Genomic DNA, 23,628 nt, shown 5'->3' with positions numbered 1-23,628 from the left:
CCCCGGGAACCCCCTCAGTCACTGAGCCCAGACTGGGGCCAGGGACCACGTGTCGTCTGATGTCTCTTACAACTTGGACTCCCCACGTGGGTCCTGCTGTGTTGTTGCTGATGAGCACCTGAGAGCAAGCCACCCTGGGGCCTCTGTGCCAAGAGCCTTGAGTCCAAGCAGGGCTTAGGAGCTTGGTTAGGAGTGGGGAAGCCTCGCCGAGGTTTGAGGACCACTGACCAAGGCTAATCTCTCCAGATGGGAGACCTGAGGCTTGGACAGGGGCAGCTGGGTCTCTGTCAGTGTGGCTGGCCAGCATTCGCTGCTCAGCTCCCAGGGTGACGAGGTGCCTTGCCGTTAGAGCCACATGGCCATCAGCTCTGCCCACTGGTACCTGCAGGGAGGCCCCCAGCCTGGAGTCAGGCCCTGACAAGAGTGTGTGGCCACAGGGGAAGCGAGGCTCCCAGCCCCCAGCCTCCAGCACACAAGCGAGCAGAGGCATCCTGAGCTACTGTGTGGCTGGCACACCTCCCTCAGCCTCCCGGTGTCCAAGCCCTTGTGCACGACCCCGGCCAGCTCTCTGGGCTCTGAGTCTGAACGTGCCGCTTGCAGCTGGTGGCCGCGGGCCTCCCGCGCTTTGTCTTGTGAATGGGTTTATAGAGCTGCGCCTGCTTGTTGGAAGGGTGCCTCAGGACAATGGAGCTGGTGGGTGGGCCTCATCAGGCTCCTCAGAAGCCTGGCAGGGGATGGGGGTGCAGTGGGGACCCTGCCCCATGTGGATGATGCTCATCTGTGGGTTCTGCTGCGTCGTAGGGGCATTGCTCCCGTGAGATCTGGGGCCCCCCAGGCAGGGTGAGTTCCCAGGGAGCAGCAACCACCTCTGTCTTAGGCTTTGGGGCATCCTGCCTCCTGCTCACATGAGTTCAGGGCTTGGGGGTTTTGAGAGCCCCAATTTAGAGAAGTAAGCCTACCCTCTGGGCTCTCCCAGCCTTGCAGGGAAATGTCTGAGCTACTGGCCCAGCTGGCCTCTCCCCGCCCTGACCTCCTGGTCTTCCGTTAAGCTGAGAAAACCACATTGTCTTCCCCAGCTGCGTCCACTGGGAGGCCTGGTGTATGGTTTGGCTCCATTCTGCAATGTCCAGAAATGTGTTCCATCTGCACCGTGGCTGCTGCTGGCAGACAGGCAGTGTCCGCCTCCAGGCTGCGAGCTCGTACTGCCGGCCGCCGGCTGCTGGGCCGTGAGAACCACCACGACACTGGAGCCTCCTGTTCTCGTGGGCGCCTTGCCCACTGGGCCCAGCGTCCCACTTGCCAGGGCTCCCACCAAGCCATCGAGACTCGGGATGAACAGAACTGCTAAGAGAAGTAGCCACACACTAAGCCTGAATTTCTGGTGCCGAGCGGAGGGGAGAGCCCGAGGCATTGAGATGAGGGTTGTGAGGGCAGGCCGGCTAGCTCCCAGCTCCCGTTCACTCCGGCCAGAGGGTAGTAAGTCCAGCAGCGCTGCACAGGGTATCTGAGGGTTAGAGGAGTTGGCAGTCCTAGACATGTGAAGCCAGAGACCATCTGTAAACACAGGTTTCTGCCGAACAGTGTGACCTGCACAAAGAGAGGGTCCCACATGGGTCTTAGTTGGGCCGGCCTCTGCAGCCCAGCCCCAGGACCAGCCTGGAGTGGATCCCTCTCCAGCCCACTGTCCATCTATCTCTGGACACCCCAGCACCCTCCTCCTGGGGTGCCTCGAGGCCTTGTCCCCGCCTTCTGTCACACCCTGTCTTTGCATTTCTGTGGATCTGATTTACTCCCCATAGAACTGTCTGCGCCCTGGGTTTGTGTGCTTCATATCAGGATTGGGGTGTAGGAGGACATGACTTCCAGGGGGAGTGCTGGGCCGCCTCATTCCTGGCCTGGCCCATCCCATGTGCCCCACACTTCCTCAGTGCCGAGGGTAGACGTTGGCGAAGAGGTTGGAGCGTGTTGGAGCTCTGCACATGCAGAGTGCGCACAGTTACCGGACGTGAGTGAAAGTGGGAAAGAAGGTGTGCCCACGGGGCCGCCTGTCAGCTGGCAGCATTGTTCCACTTGCACGGGAACTGGCAGCGGTCTCCCAGTGCCCACTCCTCCTCCTGTGTTCCTGGCCCCGTGTTGAGAAGGCGATGGAACAGCCCGTTCAGGGAGCAGTGGCTCTCCTGCCCACCCCTCTGTCCCAGAACACACCGTCTTGGGACGTGTTGTCTTTGTGTATAAGCACAGGATGGTCAGGCTTCATGTTCTCTGCAGTGAGAGCATCTATCCGGGGCTTTGCCCACGGCCCAGCCCCAGTTATGGACGTGACTGTGCTGTAGTGCGTGGCCTCCAGAATCTGGCACACCCACAGTCACCCCATGTTCGTGGCAGCTCTCCTCACAGTGGCTGCGGTGGGAGCGGCCTGAGGGTCCGTCAGTGGAGGAACGGATGAGAAACATCCCCACGCAGTATACAGAAAGGAGTGGTGGACTGATGCCTCCCCCAGGCCTGAGGGACCTTAGCAGCAACCGTTCTGTGGGAGAAGCCTGCCCCAGGGGACCATGTGTTCTGTGACTCCCCTGAGAGCTGTGTCTGGGAGAAGCCGATCCACACAGACAGGAAGATGAGTGGTTGCAAGGTGCTGCGGGAGCCGCCTCATGTATCCTGTTCTGAGATACCGGCACCATTGGCCCCTGCATGCGTCCCAACTTTTGTCACTAAGACATTTGTACATGTTTAAAATTGGCTTTATTTGAGACAGATGCCATGTAACTACACTAGTTATGAGAATGCGGGTCACTGACACTAGAAGCCCTAACCGTGGCCCACTCCAGCGGCCGCTCCGTCACCTTGAAGGGTCTCACCAGCGTGTCTGTGGCCGATCCCTATACTGGACTTCTGGCTCTGCTCGCCACCAAGCTGTTTGTTTTGCTTTCCTTGTCCTGCTGCTGTGTGGTCAGCAAGAACAGGAGAGAGTAGGCTGATTACGGACTGACTCATCTCAGTTCCAGCCCAGGCCACAGCGTGTTTCTCCGCGGCTATGGGAGATGATGGGAGCCTTGGCGGGCATGTCTACAGGTGCTTCCAGGACAGGGAGACGAGCCAGAGCCGCAACAGGCAGTCCATCTGCCCGTGTGCCCATGGCCCACGGCTGTCCGCTGGCTCTTTCCTGATTTATCTCCGTGCTCATCTGACCTCATGGTCACCCAAGAGCCTTGGAGTGAAACCACAGTGCCAAGTAATGGGGCCTTTTCAAACTCTGGGGGGACTTGCTTGGGGTGTTTGGACAAATGTTTTCCTGAAGAAAACCACGTTCGGGTTATTTGTGGTCTGAACCTGGCTTCCAACACCCGCAGCCTATCTCTGCAGCCATGCGGTGAGCGCAGTCCTACCCTTAGGGCCCCAGTGTTCAGCCCGGTCAGCCCTGTCTGGCGGGCCATCTCCTCACAGAGGAGGAGCCCTGCGTGCAGAGGTCAGAGGTGTCCACAGAGGCTTGGGGGAGTGCAGGCTCCTCCTCCTGAGGGGTGGGGACAAGGGGCGGGCACTTTTCGGGAGTGCCCTTTGCACCATGTGGAATTGTGAGTCCATTGCAGAAGCATTTCCTGATCTTGGAGCCTTGGGAGTGGGCAGAGCCTCACAAAGACGGGCCCCTCTGTGACAGAAGCATCTGGATGCTTCAGGCGACGGGCAGCCCGAGTGGCAGAGGCTGGACCCATGTGGCCTTCCACCTGGCCATGCAAGAGAGAGCAGAGGCCGTGGTCCAGAGTGCTTCCCTCCTGCAGACTCCAGCATTCACCTGTGCCTTCTTAGATGGAAACTTTTCCAACAGTTTTTAGAAGGCATGTATAATCTTACAGCTAGGTCTTATGTACCTTTCTAGCCATGGCCCTTCTTTAGCTCCCTGAGGTGTAGGACATTGCAGTGAGCATTCAGCTTCATTTAGTGATGCGAAATTCCAGGGAGAGGCTGCCCTGTGGACGGCAGCATGCTGAGCCTTAACTGCACAGCAGTCCAGCTCCATTAGAGGTAAGGGTCTGCACCATACCTGGCTACTGTCCCTGCGGGTGCCTGGCCCTCCTGGCTCCAGCACGGTCACCTGGGGCTGCGTGGACTTGGCATGGCCAGCGTGTGTGTGTGCATGTGGGCGTACACATATATGTGGGTGCAGATACCTGTGGACTGAGCGCTCGTCTCCAGTGCTGCCAGGGCTGTGTCTTGGTAAAGGCACAGTTTGCTGCGCATTCTGCAAGCCTTGTGCAGTTTGGGCCTATGTCTGCAGGGATAGCTTGTGAAGGACAGTCCCTTCGGGGGATGTGTAGCAGGCTGTCTGCATTTAAGCAGCTGGTTTGGGGGTGAAAGCCGCCGTGAAAAATCACTGAGTTACATCACCAAATATGACCCACCCAACCCCATCCACATCAGGGCTAAAACTCGTGAGAAGCACCCTCTCGTGGCACAAACATGGGTCCTAGTGGCCCAGCGCACCGTGGCCCATAGTCGGCCGCCCTGCTGAGTGAAGGTCTGCCGGCGGCCACTGGATGGAGCTCCACAAACATGCCTGTTCTCCAAGGCTGGAAGATGGTTTAGAGTCATGGTTGGTCGGCCGAAACTCTAGAATGTACCGGCTGGTCTCCTGGCATCTTGGGCTCTGGCGTCTTATTTCCCAGGTTCACATGATGTCAACAGCAGATGGGCCGAAAGAGCCTCTTGTTAAGTGGTTTTAAGTATCAGGAGAAAGGTCAAGAACGCAATAGGCGCTCAACAGATGCTTTGTACTGAGGACTCCAGTCTTACGTGCACGATCAACAGAACAAGGCAAATCATAAAAAGTCTTTAAACTGTATCTTATTTATTAAGATATTATAGGTATCTTCAAACTCTTTCATTCCTGGATAACTCAGTCACTTTTCAGCTTTATGAGAGCTCACTGTGTGCACAGCATGTTGACCACTTGCCGAGGGGGTCACACACACACACACCCAAACCCCAGAACTGCTGGGGCCACCAGGACACTCATTCTGTCCTCAGCCCTCAGGATGTGGTCAGGAATCTTTAAATTTTTATTCTCAGGGAAAAGTAACATTTGCAAGAGTCATAAGGCTGTCTCTGCTGGCCTTCGTGGCAACCTGTGCGGTGGTGTTCGCAGCACACTCTGCTACCATCTGAGGCTGGCCACAAATGGTCATATTACTGTCATTGTGACCGAGGAGCTACAGAGAAACAACCAGAGATGGCAGGATCTGTGTCACTAGGGGAAATGCCGATTTTAGGTTAATACGTTCTGATCTATGTCCTATGCCCCTGGAAATACATTTGAAGAATTCCAAAATTGGGTAATACGTATCAAATAATTTAAATCTTCAAATGTATGGGTTTTTTCTTTAACAGGTTTTTCTTCCTCATTTATGTAGAATTTTAGGCCAATGGGTACATCATAAGATTTAACAGATGAGAAATGAAAAAGCCCCCAAATTCTCCAACTGATTTTAAATTAAGAACAGGACTTGTAATTTAGCATCTTAAGCATTTATTCCAGGTTTATCCTTTATCAGGTGCTTTCTATAAAAGAATGTTGACTTATCAACATGTCTGTCCCAAATAGCAGCACGTCTGGTTTCCTATGATAAATTCTGTAACCTTCACGAAATAAACCTAAGATTAAGCTCATCTTTTGGAACTTTAAGCATGGGAAGATAGATGTGTGTTTGTGGATTAATAGAATTAATGAGCTTGGAACATAACGCTTCACTGGGAGAAATACAGATTGGTCAATTAAAATATATATGTAATCTTTATTTAGCATTGAGTTCACAGTCTACTTTAGCTTTTTCCAAATAGTTCCTCATTCTTATCTCAGCCCAAAAGTCTTTCCATTTTTTTGGCAAGTTCGCAGAAGCACTGGAAGCTCCCATACCTGGAAGAGAAGTGTCAGGTTACAGCAGATTGATCCAAGATGAATTTAGCACAAGAATGTGGATGAAGAAATGTGAAATGGACAGTAGGTTCTGCAGCAGGTGGGGTTGGTGGCAGAGGTGTCCCCAGCAGGGAGAAGAGCGTGTCTCACATCTGTGAGACCTGGGTATGCTGCAGAACTAGTAGTGGGGGTCTCCATTAGAGGTAAGGGTCTGCACGGGAGCCCCAGCCTGCCTTGGGCTTGTGCTCCACCAGGAAAAGCTGCCAGGCTGCCACGTGCCTCGGGGGCCCTCTATCACCAGCACACGTGGGTGATGGGATGGGGGGAGGGATCCCTGGCAAGACCCACTCAGGCCCCCAGAAGGGGGGTCTGGAGGTCACCAGAAACAAGCCAGTTTGTAACCAGAGACACTGAGAAATGGAAAACAAATCAATAATTTTAGATCCCTCTCCTGTTTGAGGGACCTCAGCTGGGGTGAGGGACTCTGCCACTCCATTCTATGCTGTTGGTATTTCCCTTCTCCTAGGAGCTCTTTCTCCTCAAGCAAAGAGCAGAACAGGTAAGCAAGGAAAAGGGTCTTTTTATTTGAAATAGCACTGCCACTACAAACCAGCCCACCCGCTGGATCCCGTTTCCACTAATAACGGTGCTGGCTTCCTGATCCAAGAGCCTGGCTGTGTGTGGTGGACCTTGGCCTGACCCCGGTCTGGGGTCTGACTGCCAGCTGGGACAGAACTAGAGGTCCAGCAGTAGCAGGCATGTTGGAGGTGAGAGGTTCTACGGCTGCAGTGTTGGGACCCGTGCCGTCACACTGGTCACTTAGGAACACCAGACTTTCCCAGGGGAGGCATGGCCTCGGGACTACCCATAGTTTAGCTCACAGCTGGAGTAGGGTGGAGGGGGTCAGGCCTGAGGCTTTCAGGATTTGAAAAGAAACTCCAGTGCATCTGAAGACCTGCAGCAGCAGTTGGGGGGGTGGTGCACCCTTGGGTAGAACTAGCACATTCCTGACAGAAGCAACCCGGAGACCTGTCTCCTTCTGCGCCGGATCTATTGCCAGGGCCCCACAGAAGTGGTCCGGACTTTCACAGCTGGCAGGGCCGAGCAGGGCCAGGGCCCTGCCATCCAGTGTACTTTCCGGATCCTGCACAGGCAGACTCTTCACTCAGTCCCATCCCAGCATCCTAGAGGGGATACATTATGCAGATAGAAAAAAAACAATGGCAACCAGGTCGCGGGCTAAATTTCCCAAGAGACCAGGACCAAATGGAGCAATTTCCCTGCATGGAATGTGGCAAAAAATCGAGCCACACTCTGTTATCCTCAGACCAGATGTGTCAGAACTCAAAAGTTTTCAGGTTATCACAAGTTAGTATGTTAATATCTCCACTAGGGAACTAATATCCAAAATACATAAAGAACCCCTACAACTCAGTAGCAAAATAAAATCTGATTACAAAATGCGGAGAAGGTCAGAAGAGACATTTCTCCAAAGAACACGGACGGCCAACACATACATGAAAGGCTCTCTGCGCCCCTCACCACCGGGCAGGTGCACATCAGAACCACAGAGGGAGACCCCCCCCCACACACCTGTTAGGACGGCCGTCATCAAGAAGATGAGAGAAGAGCTGATGAGGATGTGCAGAAAAGGGAACCCTTGTGCACCATCAGTGAGAATGCAAACTGGTACAGCCACTTAGTCAACACAGAGGTTCCCCAGAAGTTAAGGAAAGAGAACTCCCCTATGATCTAGTCCTCACACTTGTGGGTATTTACCTGAAGGATACAAAACCACTAACCGGAAAGATGTCTGCGCCCTCATGTTCAGTGCAGCATTACTCCCCATGGCCGAGACACAGAAGTGGCTAAGTGTCCCTCAATGGACAAGTGGACACAGAAGACGTGGGGCGGGGGGCATACACATACGCGTAACACACACTAGGGAACAACAGCCATAAAAAGGAATGAAGTCTGGCCACTTGCAACAATACAGACGGACCTGGAGGCCACTGTGCTGAGTAAAATAAGTCAGATGGAGAAAGACAAACACCATAGGCTCTCACTTATATGGGGGATCTTTAAAAAAAAATAACCAAGGTCAGAGAAGTAACAGACTGGTGGTTGGCAGGGGTGTGGGTGGTGGGAGAATGGGTGAAGGGGAGTGAAGAGATAAAAATAAAAAATAAATAAATAAATAGGGTGCATTACCGAGCAACGACCAAAAACAAAGCAGGTGTTTTTTTTCTGGATGCACAGCCCTAAAAGCAGGGTGGAGTTACCATATTACCAATTCCCAGCCCTGTTCCTCTGTAGCTGTAAATGGCAGGAAAATTTCGGTTGAAACATAAACCACATTTTAAGGAATGTGCATGTTTATGATTTTCCTTTTAGCAAACCACTTCTATGGACCAGTTTTCTGCACACGCACACACACAGTTAACACGCTGCGTGTATTGCATACTGGGGCAGGGCCCCCGTAATCACACTCCTCTTTCTGCAGAAAAGTGCCATCCTACCACTGGAGGTCAGGGTTTGCTACCAAATGAACTTCCTGCAAACCTGAAAAACAGATCTTCCCGTTTTTAGAGTTTGGTGGGTTTCAGAGTTGGGAGTTAGGGGCTGCAGGCCTGGGGTGTATTGTGATGGTGTGAGGGGCAGGGCCTTCTGTTTGCACAGTTGTAAAGTTGATGGTTACGGGCCACGGTGTAGAAGAATCCAGGCAGGTTTTGGGCTCCCCGTGGCAGAGGCCACGGAGGACCTGACGGGCAAGGTGGTGGTAGTGGCCCCATACTCTGCCCCTGCGCCCCACGAGGCTCAGTTGTCCAGGCCTGTCTCTCCCCTGGGCAGTTCCTTCCCGCTTCAGCATTAACTGCCTTTTCCTCTCTTCTGTGTATTTTTATCGTTCCATCTGGTGCCCACAGTGGGGAGTCGAGCTCTAAAGGTCAGCTGAGATCACCCATGAGGGCAGCAGGGGTAGTGGGTGCATTCGGCGGGCAAGGAGAGAACCGTGAGCTACTTTACTCTCGATTTAGACCAGCTACCACGCTGGCTTCGTCCATCGGAAACATCTTGACACCACCTCTGTGTGTGACACCGTGCGCCTCTGCTCCCCGCCGCCCCCACGCGACCCTGCAGCCGTCACACTCACCCCCACCCGTCGGAAGAGGGTGCTCTTTTGTATTGCTTCCTTCATTTTCATACTGTTGCGACTTTTCTGTCAAATCTTTCTTTCTATGAACAAAAGTAAAGTAAAAGAGGGAATCAAGGGTTGTAGCAAGACAGAGTATAAATACTGGCGTTTGACTGTCATCATGTCGTTCTGGGACCCGGTGTGGAGGAAGCTGAGGACGTGGCCCCGGGGATGGAGCAGTGCGTGGGCCTTGGGCAGAAGCAGGTAGGCTGATGAAGCTTCCCTTCACACCAGGCCCCTGCTGCTTTGAACAACGTGGCCTCGGTGTAAGAGAGGCCTTTGTGGAACAACAGCAGACTTGGCGAGGACACATCCAGTGCTGTCCTTTGTTCTTGCCGCATTGACCTCCTGGGGAAGACAGCGACACGGTGCCGAGCACCCAGCTCAAGTGTCAGTCACCTGTCTCCCCGGAGGAGGGTGTGGGTCGTGCCTCAAGGCGCATGCACCCTCAGCCAGCGGCCAGGTGACTCCGCAGTAAGTGCTGGTGGTGGCCCCGGGACTGGCTGTCTATGCCATCACCTGCTGGACCCCCACCTGGTCTGGGGAGCAACTCTGATGCCCACAGTGCATTTTCTTGATGAGCCGCCGGAGTTTGCCAGGAAAGCTCCTGTTGATGTAACGGTAGAGGAGCGGCATCACGGAGCTGCTGGAGAAGGCCAGGAATCTCGACAGGTCCTTAGCAAAGAGCAGAATCCCCAAGTGGTGCCCATCCACGGGCTTCCCCCGCAAGGCTAGCAACGTGTGCCCCAGGAGGGTAAGGTAGTGAGGTGTCCAGAGCCCAAACTGCGTGCACACGGTGGCCACCAGAAGCCTGTGCACCGAGGGCTCCAGCCTCCCTGTGTCCTGGTCAAGGGGCGTGTCTTCCTTGCGGAGCCTTGCAATGAGCGCCAGCGCATAGAGGACAGCCAGGGTGGGGACCAGAAACCCAATGAACACCATGATTGCATCAGCAGCCTCTGTGTCCTGCATCTTGGAGCACTCGACGATCCTGGCCGCCACGTGGCTGCAGATGTAGAAGAGCAGGGAGGAGAAGCTGGTGAGCAGGGCCCCGCCCCAGACAAAGCCGCACACGTGCCTAGTGTTGTAGACGCTGGACATGTAGGTGCGGGGCAGGGCCCGCTCGATATAGTAGTCGAGGCTGAGCAGGGCTGTGGAGTACATGGTCACCAGGGAGGAGACGTTGAACAGCACCAGCAGTGTGATGTGGGCCTCACTGCTGAAGCCCCACAGGGCCCAGCCGGAGGCTGTGGGGCCCAGCAGGTGCACGGGCGCCAGGGCGCTCAGCACCAGGCCTGCCACGGCCATGTTCACGAAGTAGACATCGGGCATGGTCATGCTGCTCTGGTCATACAGGTTGACCAGGACGAGCAGGGCATTGTAGCCCAGGCCGATGGGGACGCCGACGACCAGGTAGAGCAGAGAGAAGAGGGACAGGACCAGGTGGAAGTGCTGGCAAAGGCTGTGGTCCTCAGTGCCACCCGTGCCATTGAGTGGGCCGCAACTCCACATGGCGGTGGCAGCGGGCTGGGCTGTGTGGGAGAAAGCAGGAGAAGGTTATTCTGCCCCAGGCCTGCGAACCCCCAGAAACACAGACGTGGTACAGGAAGAAAGCCTCGCTCCTTAAACTAGCAGAGAACGGTCAGAGACTCAGATTCTGTCCTGCATGCGCGTCTCCTGTGAAAGCAAAGGTGCCACCCCACAGCTGTTTAAGTCCCAAGCTGGACCCGCAGGGTCACAAGGCTGTGATAATCTGACTGGCCATGGTGAGCCTCCCTAAGCCTGCGGCGGCAGGAATCTGAGCCATGGACGATTTACCCAGGATACTGCTAGAGAAGTTGCTCCCTGCGTACTCACTGGCTCCTGCTGGGTCCCTGCTTCTCTCTGCCAGGAGGGGACATTCTGCAGGACCTCCCCCACCCCCACTGTGGCCTCACCCCTCTGCCTGGGCTGCGTGGCTTTCAGTCCACGTAACCCCCGCCTGCTCAGCCTCTTTACTGAAAGTGGGTTAGAAAGACAGGTGACTGTGGAGCCCGTCAGCCAGGGTGGCACCCGCACAGCACTCACATTCCCGCACAGCCAGGACACGTGCCAACAGGGGCCTTCCTGAGACAGGGTGACCCTCCCCAGCCCCCCAGGTGAGGACAGCAGCCTCTCTGTCTAGCAGGCAGGCCACAGCCTTGCCCAGACCCTTCTCGGCATGTGTGGGAATCGTGTGCACTTTCCACACCTATGTCTTTGGTGTGGTGGCCCGAGACCCACCCTGTTTCACATGACACCAGGCTGCGACAGCAGGCTGCACCTCCAGCCCCGGGAGCGGGCGCGGGTGCACACGTGGGAGATGTGTGGGCAGCTGCCAGACTGACGTGTGTCACCGTGTGCAGTGAACGGAGCTGGGAGGTGGGAGGCTGCCACAGGCTGACAACGCTCAGTCTCCATCTCCACAGGGCCGTCACGGGGTCCCAGTGAGGCCACATCCACAAGAACCATCATGGAGCCTGGGGTTTCCTGGGGGATGTGCTCCCCGCCAGGGAGGGGGCTCTGCCCTGTCAAGTCGCCCGTGCCCATGCCAAGAAAGACAGACAGGGGTGGGCCATCGGTCCCAGCACCCTCACTCAGCCTCTGAGGCAGCGCTCCAGCAGGGTGCAACCAAGCGGCCTGTGTCCCAGCACCTAGGAGGCATGGGCACACAGCCGGCCGTGAGAACCCACTGCGTGAGGAAAGAACACACTTCACAAATGTCAGTTCTTTGGAGGAAAACCTTACTTTCAAAATGTAGTTTGGTCCAACCTGATCTCCTGCTCTCAGAATAAGAAATCCTCTTGGGCGAGCATATACAAAGCAGACATTTGTTTCCTGAGCCTTGGGACAGGGATCAGCCAGCCCTGCTACCCACAAAGGGGCTCAGGGGCCAGGCCCTGGCCACATGTACTGCTGCGCTGCAGGCTGGAGCCTGGCGTGGAGGTGGGAGGTAACGCGGAGAGAGGGTTCTGAGAGCACAGACCTTACCCACTGGGCTGCCTCGCCCTTGCCCCACCCAGGCCAGTGGGATGACAGGGGGTTAACAGTGAAGGAAACAAAAGGAGGCCAGGGGCCCCCGCTGCAGGAGTGTGTCTGCATGGGAGTCCCCCAGCCTCAGACTGTGGTGGGCACACAGGTCGTGCAGGCATCAGGGACATCCAATCCGGGGAGTGTTTTGCAAGCCTCACTTAATGCTGCTCAGCAGCCTGCGATGATGTGTGTCAGACGGCAGCGACACTCAGGGTCAGGCTGGGCACAGGGCTGGCCGGCTCTGCCCACATTGGTTACATCATTGATACAGTGTTTACTGTCACCCACAGTGTAAGCTCGGCCCTAAAGTCTGGACAGTGCTCCTCAGCCTATGGCCCTGGTGGGCACTCTGCACCCCGGGGGCCGGATTCTGGGGGAGAAGGTGGGAGCCCCGGGCAGGTGGCACGTGTGTCCCACAGCCAAGGCACAGGGTTCCGCAGGGAGCTGGGGAGGGGAGTCATCTAGCTGATTACATGGCGGGTTTCCGTTCTCCTTCTCCTTCCTGAAGGCCTCCAGAGCTGGCTGGGGATGTTTCAACAATGTGGCCTCTTCTCTGTTCTGTGGCTTCTCCGTGCTGAACCATGGCTCCAATAGTGAGCGGGAGGACAGGGAACAGAGGAGGCTGTGGGGCGCTCACCTGCCAGACTTCACTGGCCTGGAGTCCCCCAGAAACTACATTCTTGTGGCCACTGTGGACATCTTCCATCCCAGAGCATCTGTCTGTGCGGTGACCAGCTGGGCTCACGTCCTGCCCAGGGACCCATAAGGTCTGCCTGAGATGTTCCACCTGCTCTCGTGTCCAAGCCTCTTTCCTTACAAGAGGAGAGAGATGCATCCCTGAAAAGGCAGGGCCCTGCGCCATCGTTAGGCCAGGCATTGGCTCAGTGGGGCGCTGGCCAGCAGGAATGGCCGGGACCTGAGGAGCCACACTTCTGGTCTGACAGAGCCTGTCCTCCCTCAGGCCTGCCCCAGGCTTGTGCGGGGCCCTCAGCCCTCCCTCCCGCAGCCTGTCCCTAGCATCACCCCGAGTGGCCCGTAGCTGCACCCGCGCCTCAGGCTGCTTACCTCTATCCTAAGTGCCCGTGTCTGTGCGCCTGGACCGCAGACCCCGTGAGCAACACGGCAGCATGGACGACAGGGAGAATCCTGTGTTTCTCAGCATACACACACCACCACCACCCCCGCCCGCCCTGGGTGCTTATCAGTGGCAGCCTCGCGGCGCTGGCTTCCTGCGCGGTGCGTGTGCGCACTCCGTGCCCAGCGTGGAAGCCACTTGTTTTCCTCCAGTAAATCGCTCAGTGTCGGCCTCCCTTGGCAGGCCCAGCGGCCCCTCCCTATCTCTGTTTACAGCCAGCTCCGCAGAACGAGGGCTGTGCCTGGAAGGGCCAGCACCGTCGGGTCGGGCTCCTGCCCCGTCGCACCAGTTCCAGGAGTGCCAGGTTCCTTCCCCCTGCACCCCAGCCCGTGCCGAGTGATGGGGCAGGTGCGGCAAGTCTTGCCCAGAGCTCACATGGCCGTTCCTGACACTTGGGATATAGGGCGTGTGCAGTGACAAGTTCCTCTTCCCTTGAGCAAGGAAACTGAGAGGCAACTTAGCACAGAACCAGAGGCCACACCAAATCTCCATGGAAAGGGGCTGTGGCCGCCGGCCCTGCAGCACGGGCCCCAGGGCTCTTTGAAGGGGCAGCAATGGCTGAGGACAGGTTCGGGACTGGCAGGAAGAAGGGCGGGTGTCTCCCCTGTGTCGCTGTGGCACCCACAGCTGGCCTGAGCACGGCTACAGCAGAGCTGCTGGCCGGTGGCCACTGACCGTGTCCCCTCCCAGCCAAGGGCTCAGGGAGCCGCTGTCCTGCCTGCCCACAGCTGCCCCGTGGGGCCGCAGGGAAGGGCCGCTGGCGAGCGGCCATCCTGGGCCAGGAGTGGCTCCATTCTTGGGAAACGGTCACGTGGAGCACAGTCTGTTTAGAATTTCCTTCCCAGTTCTCGTGCCTGTGTGGCCTGGCTCACAGGTCGTGTGGAGAGCAGGCGGTGGCCATCAGTGCTTGGTCTTCAGTTGAAATAGGCCTGAATTTCTGTTTGCTGATAGCCAGGAAACACAGAACGTACTGACTTGATTTCAGAAGCCAGAGTTCGCGTCCGTGCATGGTTCTCGTGTGTATGCAGGCGGAGGATGCCAGCTGTTGGCTTTCTGTCAGCCTGATGATGACAAGCTTTGCTCTTTTGTCCCAGCATTCTTCTAGGGAAGCCACTTTGTTTTCTAAACACGGGCATGTGGTATTTGCCAAAGCAGGAGTGTTCATTCCTGTCTGGGAGGATGGCGCTGAGAGGCAGGGCAGGGAAGGGAACAGCTGGCAGGGAGGCGGGGGGCCAGGTGCTGGGGTGACACCACCATCGCTGAGGCCACTGGACAGCCACATGCCCGCCCCAGGATGGGCTCACCCATGCCCTGTGCAAACCGAATGTGGGTCCCTGTGAACACGGGTGGTCCCGCTGCACAGGGGCTGCAGGCATGTGGCGCAGGTGGGCGGGAAGCAGGTGGAGGTACTCAGGAGGGATAGCGACTGTACTCCCAGAACTGCCCCGTGTCTGTGGGTCTGGTGCGTGAGCTAGTGGTGGTCCTGCCTAAACCCTAGTCACAGGCGTTTGGTGAAGCCTGTGCAGGTCTCGCAGCTCCTGGCTCACGTCACAGCTGACCTTCCAAAGGATGAGCACCAGGGTGGCCGGTGGGGGGGGCGGGGGGTCCTGTCTGGGCCAGGACCGCTGTCTACCATTCTGCACCTGGAGCCAGGCGGATGCCCCTGATCCCCCAGGCCTGCCCTCCTGGCTACACAGGGCCTCCAGTGGGGGCTGGCTCAGCCTGCCTTTTTTTGGTTCCTGTTCCCTTGTGGTGACTCCACTTCCCTTTTGCACACTCTGGTTTTGCAAGTCCAGGAACCTGGGAACAGAGACTTCCCTTCAGGGAGGAGGCGGACCTGGGAACAATGGTCTGGCTCCCGCCCTCCAGCCCAGGCCTCAGACCACCTTTCCAGCTCCTGAGAAAGAGGAACTTGGAGTGCAGCCGGAGTTGGGGGGGGGGCGGGGGGAGTTCCAGGAAGGTCCTCTCTGCAAGGCCACTCGGGGTTCAGTGCACTTCAGTGCCCAGCACTCCCCACTCCACCCCTTCTCATTTGGAAATCTGCCACATTCTTCCAGGACAGCAGGATGGATAATCTAGCTTCCCGGGCCCTGTCACCTGCTGTGTGCCCTTAGCAGAGGGGGTCAGGATCAGTGAGGACCCCAGTGGGCTTCTCGCCTGGGCTAGCCTTACAAACAGGCTGGGCCTGTCTCCACACCTCCTCCCAGGACCCTCCTGGGCCCCACCTTGCCAGAGCTCCCTGCTGCTTCCCTGGCTCCTGGGCCTGCTTCCTCTTCCACGCACCCTAGAATCTTTTCTAGAAGGGTCTATTGGCAGAGCTCCCTGGCTTGCTCTGCCCGTCCTGCCCCCACTTCCTCCCACCTAACCAGCTCCCTGGTGCTGTTCCTTTGCCCTCCTCCACTGGGCCTGCCTCCAGCCTCTCGGTGCCAGACTTACTACCGCCTCTCCCCTGCCCCCAAGAGCTGCGCAGGTCCTGCGCCTGCAACCACAGCCTTGCAACAGACAAGGCGCCAAGAATGGTCCCAGCACCTGTCCTCCTGCCTCTCCACAGGACTGTACTCGGGGTCCCCCTGGATTTCCACTCCTGCCAGCCCCGGGTCTCACCTCATCTGGGTGCGGCTTCTTTCACAGAAACTCTCCCTTCCTGGTCGGGGTCGCAGCTTCCTGGAGGGGCCCCTCACAACCGTGACCGTCCTCCCAGAGCACTCTGCTCTCAGTCCCAGATCTTCGTGGGGACAAGTGACCCACTCACCCTTGAGACCCCCGCTGAGCCAGGCCCGCAGCGGCTTCTGCGCGCGTACAGTGTGTTTTCCGGCGAGCCAGGACTGCCTGTCAGCCAAGCTGCACAGAGCAAGAGTGCCCCGGACATGTGTAGGTGTCTTGCTGCCCACGTCCGTGGCAACGGCAGCAGCAGGCCTGCTGGGCCTCCATCCTCTCTGCGGCTGAATGTGGGCCTCTGTGGTGACAGAGTGGCGGCCCAACTCCATGCCAGTGGGAGGGACCGCAGGAGGGCCGTGCACGGTCAGGCTGGCCTATTCCTCATGGGCACCGGGCATCTTGGCTGGGCAAGAAAAGGGAGGCAGCTCTTCAGGCCAGGGACCTCACACCTGCTTGGGGTTGTCCAAGACAGAGACCACTGTAATCTTCTGGCTTTTTCCACAAAGGTGACTCATGTACTCACCCTCTCTGAGGGCTTTGTGTGTGTGTGTGTGTGTGTGTGTGTGTGTTTTGTTTTCTAATGACACTCAGAAAGAAGAAAGCTGCACATCATAAGGACAGGGCCAGTCTTTCAGGTGTCTGCTCCCCTTCCTGGTCCTCTTCCCATGGGCTGGAGAGGCCAGGACGGCTTGTGGGGAGCAGTTCCAGGCCTGGGGGCCAGCGGGCACCCAAGAGAGGAGAGCAGATAAGCAGCCAGCCTGGTGGAAGGAGGAGTAGCTGGACCACAGGAGGGTTCTACGCCCCAGACCAGGTCAGAGTGCATAGCGGGGCCAGCCTGGGAAACAGCAGCCCCAAGCTCCCTGCTGGGCCAGTCCTCAGTGGCTCAGACCGTTACTGCCTCCACAGCCACGTGGCGCCCCTTCCCTGAGCTTGGCTGCATTCGCACCCCAGCGAGGGCAGCCTCCAGACAGGCCAGACATTTCCCTCCAGAAAAGCCTGAGAGGACCCGAAAGCTGAGCTGCCATCCCACTCGTGAGGCGGGCTGCACCGTGGGAAGCCCTGGGAGGGAACAGAGCTGTGGTCATTTCTTCTCCATGTGGAGCGGTCGGTCACCTCTTGGGCCTCAGAAGCCCTACCCTTTAGAGGTGAGCAAGGCTGAGGTCCGCAAGGACAGAGTCTCGTGGTCCAAGCTGGTGTCCATTTGTGGATTTGGTGCCCCAGCACTGCTGTTTGGGCCTCTGCCACCTCATGGGGTGCCCCAAGGCCAGACTGTCAGAAGGGCCCAGTCCAGGAGCTGCCTCCTGCAGGGCAGAGAAGACCCAGTGAATGCTGGCCGAGATGGAGCGAGAGGCCGGTGGATGTGCAGGATGCGTCTGAGTGTCTGCTCGGAGGCCCCAAGGGCATGGAGCCCTTTTGGGTTCTGTACCCCATCCCAGTTTCTAGGGACTTCACAGTTTTCACGTCCTCTCTGTCCTTTCATCCCCAGCTGGAGCCTGTGTTTCCTCAGCTATGTGACAGTCACCTGCAGATGCTCTCATGCATCAAAGAAAAGCCATTTTCTTCCAAGATGCCTTCTGGGCTTCAGTAATTCTATTTCAAGGAGACGCTTTCCTAGACTTGCCAGTTTCTAACCGTAGGAGAGTTCTTGGTTGCCTCCTGATCGCGGAGGCTCTCAGGCAGGGTTATGGGCTCAGCACATGAGTGTGAAAGGGCTGTTTGCCTCAGGCTGTAGGCATGGAGCCATCAGAGAATGCTGAGAGAAGGGAACCCGCAGCTGTCTGACCTTAAGACCCATGGGCCTGATGGAGGAGGATGTCCAGTGGCCGCAAGTCTGGCCTAAGCACCCCTCTGGGCAGCTGTCCTTACTGGCTTGGAAAACCAAGGAAGCGCCCTCTGCTCTGGGCCCTGAGCTGGGACTTTGGGGCTCTCCGGTTTCTTCCCTGATGGTACTGGCCAGCGCCCAAGCATGGCGGCTCTGTAGGGGTCACACAGACAGCCCAGAGGGCCAGTGCCAAGAGCAGGCACAGGCCTGGGCCCTGGTGGCTGCCCAGTGAATCAGCACACGGGGAGAGAGGGCCCTGCAGGCCGAGGTTTTAGTAGGAAGGCCTGTGGGTGGGAGGCCAGGCTGCAGGGAAGATGAGCTGACGGGAAAGCTGGGAACAGACAAGCCACTCCTCTGCTCAGCGGCCTGAGGAGCCCCGGAAGACCAGGAGGGGCAGGGTGTTCCAAGCAGCAGGGGTGATGCCCAGGCCTGGGGGACAGAGGGTGGGGGACAGACAGGGACAGGTGCAGAGCGGGCCCTCGGTGTGTCCCAGGACAGACACCAGTCCTAGGAGTCCTAGGCGGCTTTCCTACTTTGAGGAAGCAGCTCTGAAGGCAGGCACTGCCTTGAACCCTGGCCTCCCTCCCTCCCCCCTCGGTGGCGGGGGAGCTCTAATGCAGGTCTCTGCAGGGCAGGCAGTGGCTTAGGCAAACGCTCAAACTTCGCAGAGGGAGCAGAGTAGCCCCCTGTGACCTAGCGCCACACGCTGTCAGGAAAGGTGCAGGTGCCCCGCATTTTGCTCAGCATCCCGCCCAGTCGGGAATTCCGTCTGCAGAACCAGCCCCCCAGATTGGTGCCCGGGCTCCCTGCTTCCGCACAGGGGGGCGCTGGTTAGGCGGGTAATGTATTACCTCAGTTTCCCCAGCTTAGGAGACTGGTGTGACTGCTGGAGAGTTAGATGGATCCAGCCGTGTGGAGCACGGCAGGGCGAGCCTCAGCAGGTTCCCAGAGGGTAGATGAGTAGGGTGCAGGCCCATACCCTCCTTCCTGAATGCGGGGAGCTCACAGAAGGCTGGCTGTGGACTTCTGCTCAGAATCTACCACCTGACGTGGAAGGCGGGTGTGGGAACGTGAGTGCCAGGCACAGGCCTGGTGCCGGCTGTTGGGGGCGGGGAGGGAAGGGACAGCGGCAAGCCTCAGACCACCGCTGTGCACCGTAGGGACATCCCTGTCCCAGAGGCTTCATGGTCTGGGTCCGGGCTTTGGTAACAACGCCAACGGCACATTTGCTGGTTTGGCATTCATGACACTGGGGCATGAAGGTGTACTTCCCTCATATGTTCCCACAGCATACAGAGAAGGGGGGCTAGCGGACAGAGCAGCTCTGACCCTAACTCAGGAAGACTGGGAGAGGCCTCTCAGCGGTGATACGCACCCCCTTCTCTGCTGGCAAGGCCCACACCCCAGTTAGGCCGCCTGTTAGAAGCATTTTGAGGCAGGACGTTGGCAGCTTGCTTTCTGTGCCTTTTCAAAGAAGAGCCCAAAATGGTATAAAGCAGCCCATCAAAAGTGGGTGTCTGTAAGTAATGAAAATGCTAAAATCCAGGGCTAAAGTAAATAGTGATCTCTGTGCAAACAGATGCCAGGAGTGGGTCAGGACAGCAGCCTGGGGGAGGAGGGGATCGTGGGCTGTGTGGACGCACGCCGAAGCAGGCTGCTGCTGGGGTGGGCAGGGGTCACACCTCCTGGGGTCCTGCATGTGTGTGTATGTGTGTGTGCGCACACGCGCGCGCCTGTATGTACAGAGCCACAGAGACCAGCAAAGAGGAATCAGCCTGTTCCAGGGTAGCTGAGCTGGTTTCACTAAAACCTTCCCGTTATTTCCTTGCTCTGTTAATCAGGAAATCCTGTCGTCTGCTGCTGGGGGCCCACTGGTGCTGGGCCTCCTGCCCATCTCCCTGCAGGGCGGGGGCGCACATACTGATCCCCCTGCTCACTTGATAAGTGCTAACTTACCCCTGAAGTTTTATTTTGGTATCAGCACTGTGAGGGGCCCTCCCTGACCGTAGCCCCTACCCCCACCCCCAGCCAGTCCTGCTGCAGTCCTGTCTTTGCCACCTGCTGAGAGCTTTCTGAATGGGAGGGGGAAGTCTCTTGATTCTTGCCAGAAGCCTGGTTGGCTGGCTGGGGAGGAGGTTCGCTAGGTCATGTCAGAGGCTCTCCCCCAAGGTGAGCAATAGACCCCACACCACAGAAGGGATAGGAGAGTGGGAGTGCCTCTTGTCACTAGGAGATCAGGCTGTGGGCATGGGGCTGTGGGGCACAGGCAGTGCACCCTGAGTGGGCAGACAGCTCAGCCTGGCTGACGGTCTTGTGGGTTGTTTCTGTTTGACGTATACCTGCTGTGCACCATGAGACTTAACTTCAGATGAATGTTCTAGAACAATCAGAATGCTTTGAAAATGACTCCTGAATGTTTATTTCCTTTTGTAATAATGGGCAGAGGCTTTAGCTACAATTAACATCCAGCTGGTAGGAGCCAGACACTCCGGAAAGGCCGGTGCTTTCATAGGTTTTTCAATGCAGAGAGCTTACGCATACTGATTCCTATCACAAACGCTGTGCCCTCCTGGGGTGTGATAAGAAACTGTTCCTCATATAGATGGGTTGTTTTGGTTTTTATTGCCTTTTGCTTTTTATGGTTCTAAACGGCAGAGTAGTGAGCGAACCAGGCAGCATGGCTCACGCATAAACAAGGAGCGGCCTCTCTCTCTCTGTGGAAGAGAACAGGCCTGTCCACTGGCTCAGGAAGGGCTGCGGGGGACTGAGACCAAGCAGCCAGGTCCAGGCCAGCGGGGCGCCTGTGCCAGGCCACCAGCTTCCTTCCCTGGAAGGAGATGGGACACACGTTCTTTTGTCAACAGAGCGCTAGTTTCTTGGGCTGTTTTTTCCCGGATTAACTTAGTTTGAAGCTAGTTCTCCTTCCAGGCACAGCAGGCCAGGAAAAAATAGAAACTAAAAGACTCACTTAGAAATTCAAGGGGCCGAGAACAGATCAGGTCTCCATTTCAGACTCTGGGCAGGCCTGGCAGCCCAGCCTGGCTCCCCGATCTCCCCCAGCCTTTAACTCAGTGTGCTCTTACCTCAGTGGCAGGGGGCACTCAGAGCCGCTGATCTTATCAGCACCTTGTGGTTCTTTCCCAGGGAGGAACCGCTGGTTAGTTTTACTCTGCACAGTTGCTTCCTCAGTTTGCTGGGTTCTAATTAAAACTGGGAAGTTCCTAGGCACACCCCCGCTGGCCTGAATGGGAGGAAAGGGACCGTGGGTGGGCCTGCTGGGGGACACACAGGACACCTGGCCCGTCTCACCCTGTCCTGTGATGTGAGGGATGTTGTGTTTGCACATGGAGACTCCCAGGGGACTGAATTCTGTTCCCTGGCACCATCATATTTTGGCATCTCAAATTAGAGAGAATATCACCCTTTTTCTTATCTGGACTGTGGCCCCTGCCTGGGTGGTATTTTGGGTCCTAGGCATGTGAGACCCCTTTGGACAGATGCTTCCCAGTTCCACAAGTGGCTTTAGCCTTAGGGCTAAAGCCACTTGTGGAACTGGGAAGTGACGGGAAACATTGTTTAAGGAAGAAGCAGCATGATTTCATCATGTGTGCTAATGCAGAGGCCCCAGTTCTCTGGAAGGGAACTCGTCCCCTTCCTCTGCTACCACCCCGAAGACACTGCCCTAGTGTGTGGTTGGGTCACTAGAGGCCAGGTGGCAATTATGTTTCCAGGATTCCAAATGACACTGGAGGGACCAGAGTTGGGTGCAGCTGCTCCAGGAGCCCCCTCCCAGTCCCATCCCAGGAGGCAGCAGGGCCCTCTTCCCACCTGTACATCACACAGGCGTAGTTCCTAGCAGTGACCTCCGCAAGTATGTCACTCTCTCATTATATAATAGGTAGAAATCAGTCCTCACATCCCAACCTAAAAGCCTGTGTGGCCCACATTAAGTGGATGTACCTTGCCTGTCATCAGCCTACCCTTTGAGTTACAGGGACACCAGTACCATGCTGACATTTGCATTCTGCCCTAAGACTGTGTTTTTCCATCCTCGGGGTATTTCCACACTCACGACAGAAGCAGGACACTGCATGGTCCAAGAGCTGTGTGTGGCCCTGGGGGACGGCCTTACTGCTCCAGCCCCAGCTTCCTATGTGTGACAGGCCTGGTGAGCACTAAGCACATGCAGGTACTTATCTGGAGACCTGCTTCATTCAGGAAGATACCAGGGTCTCTGGTTTGGAGAGCTGGGTCCCACAGCAGTTGCTTACAGAGCTACGCTGCAGGTCCTGGACAGTGGCTGTCTACTGGGTGTAGTTTTCATTCTGCAGTGCCCCAGCTAGACCCAGTCAGGACAATGGAGGGTCTGGTCACATTATGCATGGTCAGAGTCACTTTCCCATACCCTCATATATGCAGGGATCCGGGAAGCCAGCTTCTGGCTTTTTGCAATTGAATGCTAACCTCTGCTAGAGGCTGGCCTGCTCAAATGTGGAGCTTATTACTTAGAGCTGGAGTGGAGATCTCAGAGGAGATCAGAGGGATAAATGGTGCTCTGGACATCAAATGTACAGTCACCCTCAGGCTCGCCACATCTGGGCCGGGCAGAGGCTAGGTAGATGACCACAAGCAGATGAACACCCTGCTTAGAGGCTGAACTTAAGGTGTTTATGATACTAAGTTGCTGCTTGTTGTGTTTCTTGTTGCTTCCAGGGTGGATGTTCAAAGGCGGGGGAAGGGGGGGTGTCCCTGCCTTCCTATGAAGTTTTGCAGGAGCCTTTCCATGCGCGGGGAATTGTATATTTTCATCAAGTGTCCAAGATAGTTAACAACAGATTTGCTGTCTACATTTAGATGTAGTTCCAGAACTTACTAAAAACTGTGTAATCATGAAGAAGAGGAAAGCCCTAAGCATGCTGACCCAGGAGAACGTAGTCAGTACCCCTCCCCTCCCCTCCCCTCTCCGCGCCGCCCCCACCCCACCCCGGCGCCGGACCTGTGAGGAACCAGTGGTGTTGCTAAGCCACATGCCCCTCCACAGGTTAATGACCGCTGGGCAGCCGCACAGTCAGCATACAGCTGGAGACTGGCCCCAGATGCGGGACAGCGTCCCCGCCCCCTCAAGGGGACAGCACCCCCAAACCTCTGGGGGACATCGTCCCCGCCCCGCAAGGGGACAGCACCCCCAAACCTCTGGGGGACCCTGTCCCCACCCCGCAAAGGGACAGCACCCCCAGACCTCTGGGGGACACTGTCCCCACCCCGCAAGGGCACCCCCAAACCTCCGGGGGACGGCGCCCCTACCCCCGGGGGACAGTACCCGCAAACCTCCGGGGGACAGCGCCCCCACCCCGCAAGCGGACAGCACCAGGGCGGGGCCGACGCACCCGAGAGTAGGTGCGGGACCGCCGCAGCCCCGGGCTCGCTCCCCGCGCGGGCCAAGACCCTGGACGTGCCGGCCGGCCGACCCCGCCTTCGGCGCCCACTCACCGGCTCGCTGGGCCGCGGGCCACGCAGTCGCCGCGGGGCGGGCAGCTCCGGGCTCCGAGGAGGCGGCGGCGGGGTTCACGGCGCGCACGCCGCGCGGGCCTGTGTACACACGTGACCGCCGGCCGGTCCCGCCTACCTACCGGCTCCGCCCCCGCCCCCAGGCTCGAGCCGCACTCCGACCGCGCGGGGCGGGACGGGGCGGGGCGGCGCGCGTTCTGTGACCCGAGGTCAGCCGCGTGCCGGACGCAAACCCCGGGCGCGCTCTTGGGCTCCCTGAAGCGCTGGTGCTAGTTGTGCTGAGTCAGAAGGCGCTCTAATCTGTAGGGCACAGCGCCCCCCCCACCCTCCAAAGGCCGTACCCACCCTCCAAAGGC

The 23,628-nt window shown here is 57.4% G+C and overlaps 2 protein-coding genes across 5 annotated transcripts in view; one reads left to right on the top strand and one right to left on the bottom strand.

The window, feature by feature from the left end:
* Positions 1 to 23,628, top strand: part of CHLSN (cholesin) — a 123,225-nt gene that overhangs the window by 65,574 nt on the left and 34,023 nt on the right. The gene's annotated exons all lie outside the window — the stretch shown is intronic.
* On the bottom strand, positions 5,767 to 23,561 carry GPR146 (G protein-coupled receptor 146). 2 transcript variants are annotated; one of them, XM_082713992.1, is made up of 2 exons: positions 23,255 to 23,561; positions 5,767 to 10,630 (listed from the first exon to the last, which is right to left on the bottom strand). In XM_082713992.1, exon 2 carries the CDS (start codon positions 10,608 to 10,610, stop codon positions 9,609 to 9,611), a length of 1,002 nt encoding a protein of 333 aa, XP_082570118.1. In that variant the 5' UTR covers positions 10,611 to 10,630; positions 23,255 to 23,561; the 3' UTR covers positions 5,767 to 9,608. The 2 variants fall into 2 exon arrangements, with proteins under 2 accessions (XP_082570118.1, XP_082570119.1); XM_082713993.1 differs by lacking the exon at positions 23,255 to 23,561 and adding an exon at positions 13,215 to 18,186.

This window comes from Mustela nivalis (assembly GCF_964662115.1).
Source record: "Mustela nivalis genome assembly, chromosome: 19".
In the NCBI taxonomy this organism is placed as follows: domain Eukaryota; kingdom Metazoa; phylum Chordata; class Mammalia; order Carnivora; family Mustelidae; genus Mustela; species Mustela nivalis.
This window is presented reverse-complemented; position numbering and strand designations above follow the sequence as displayed.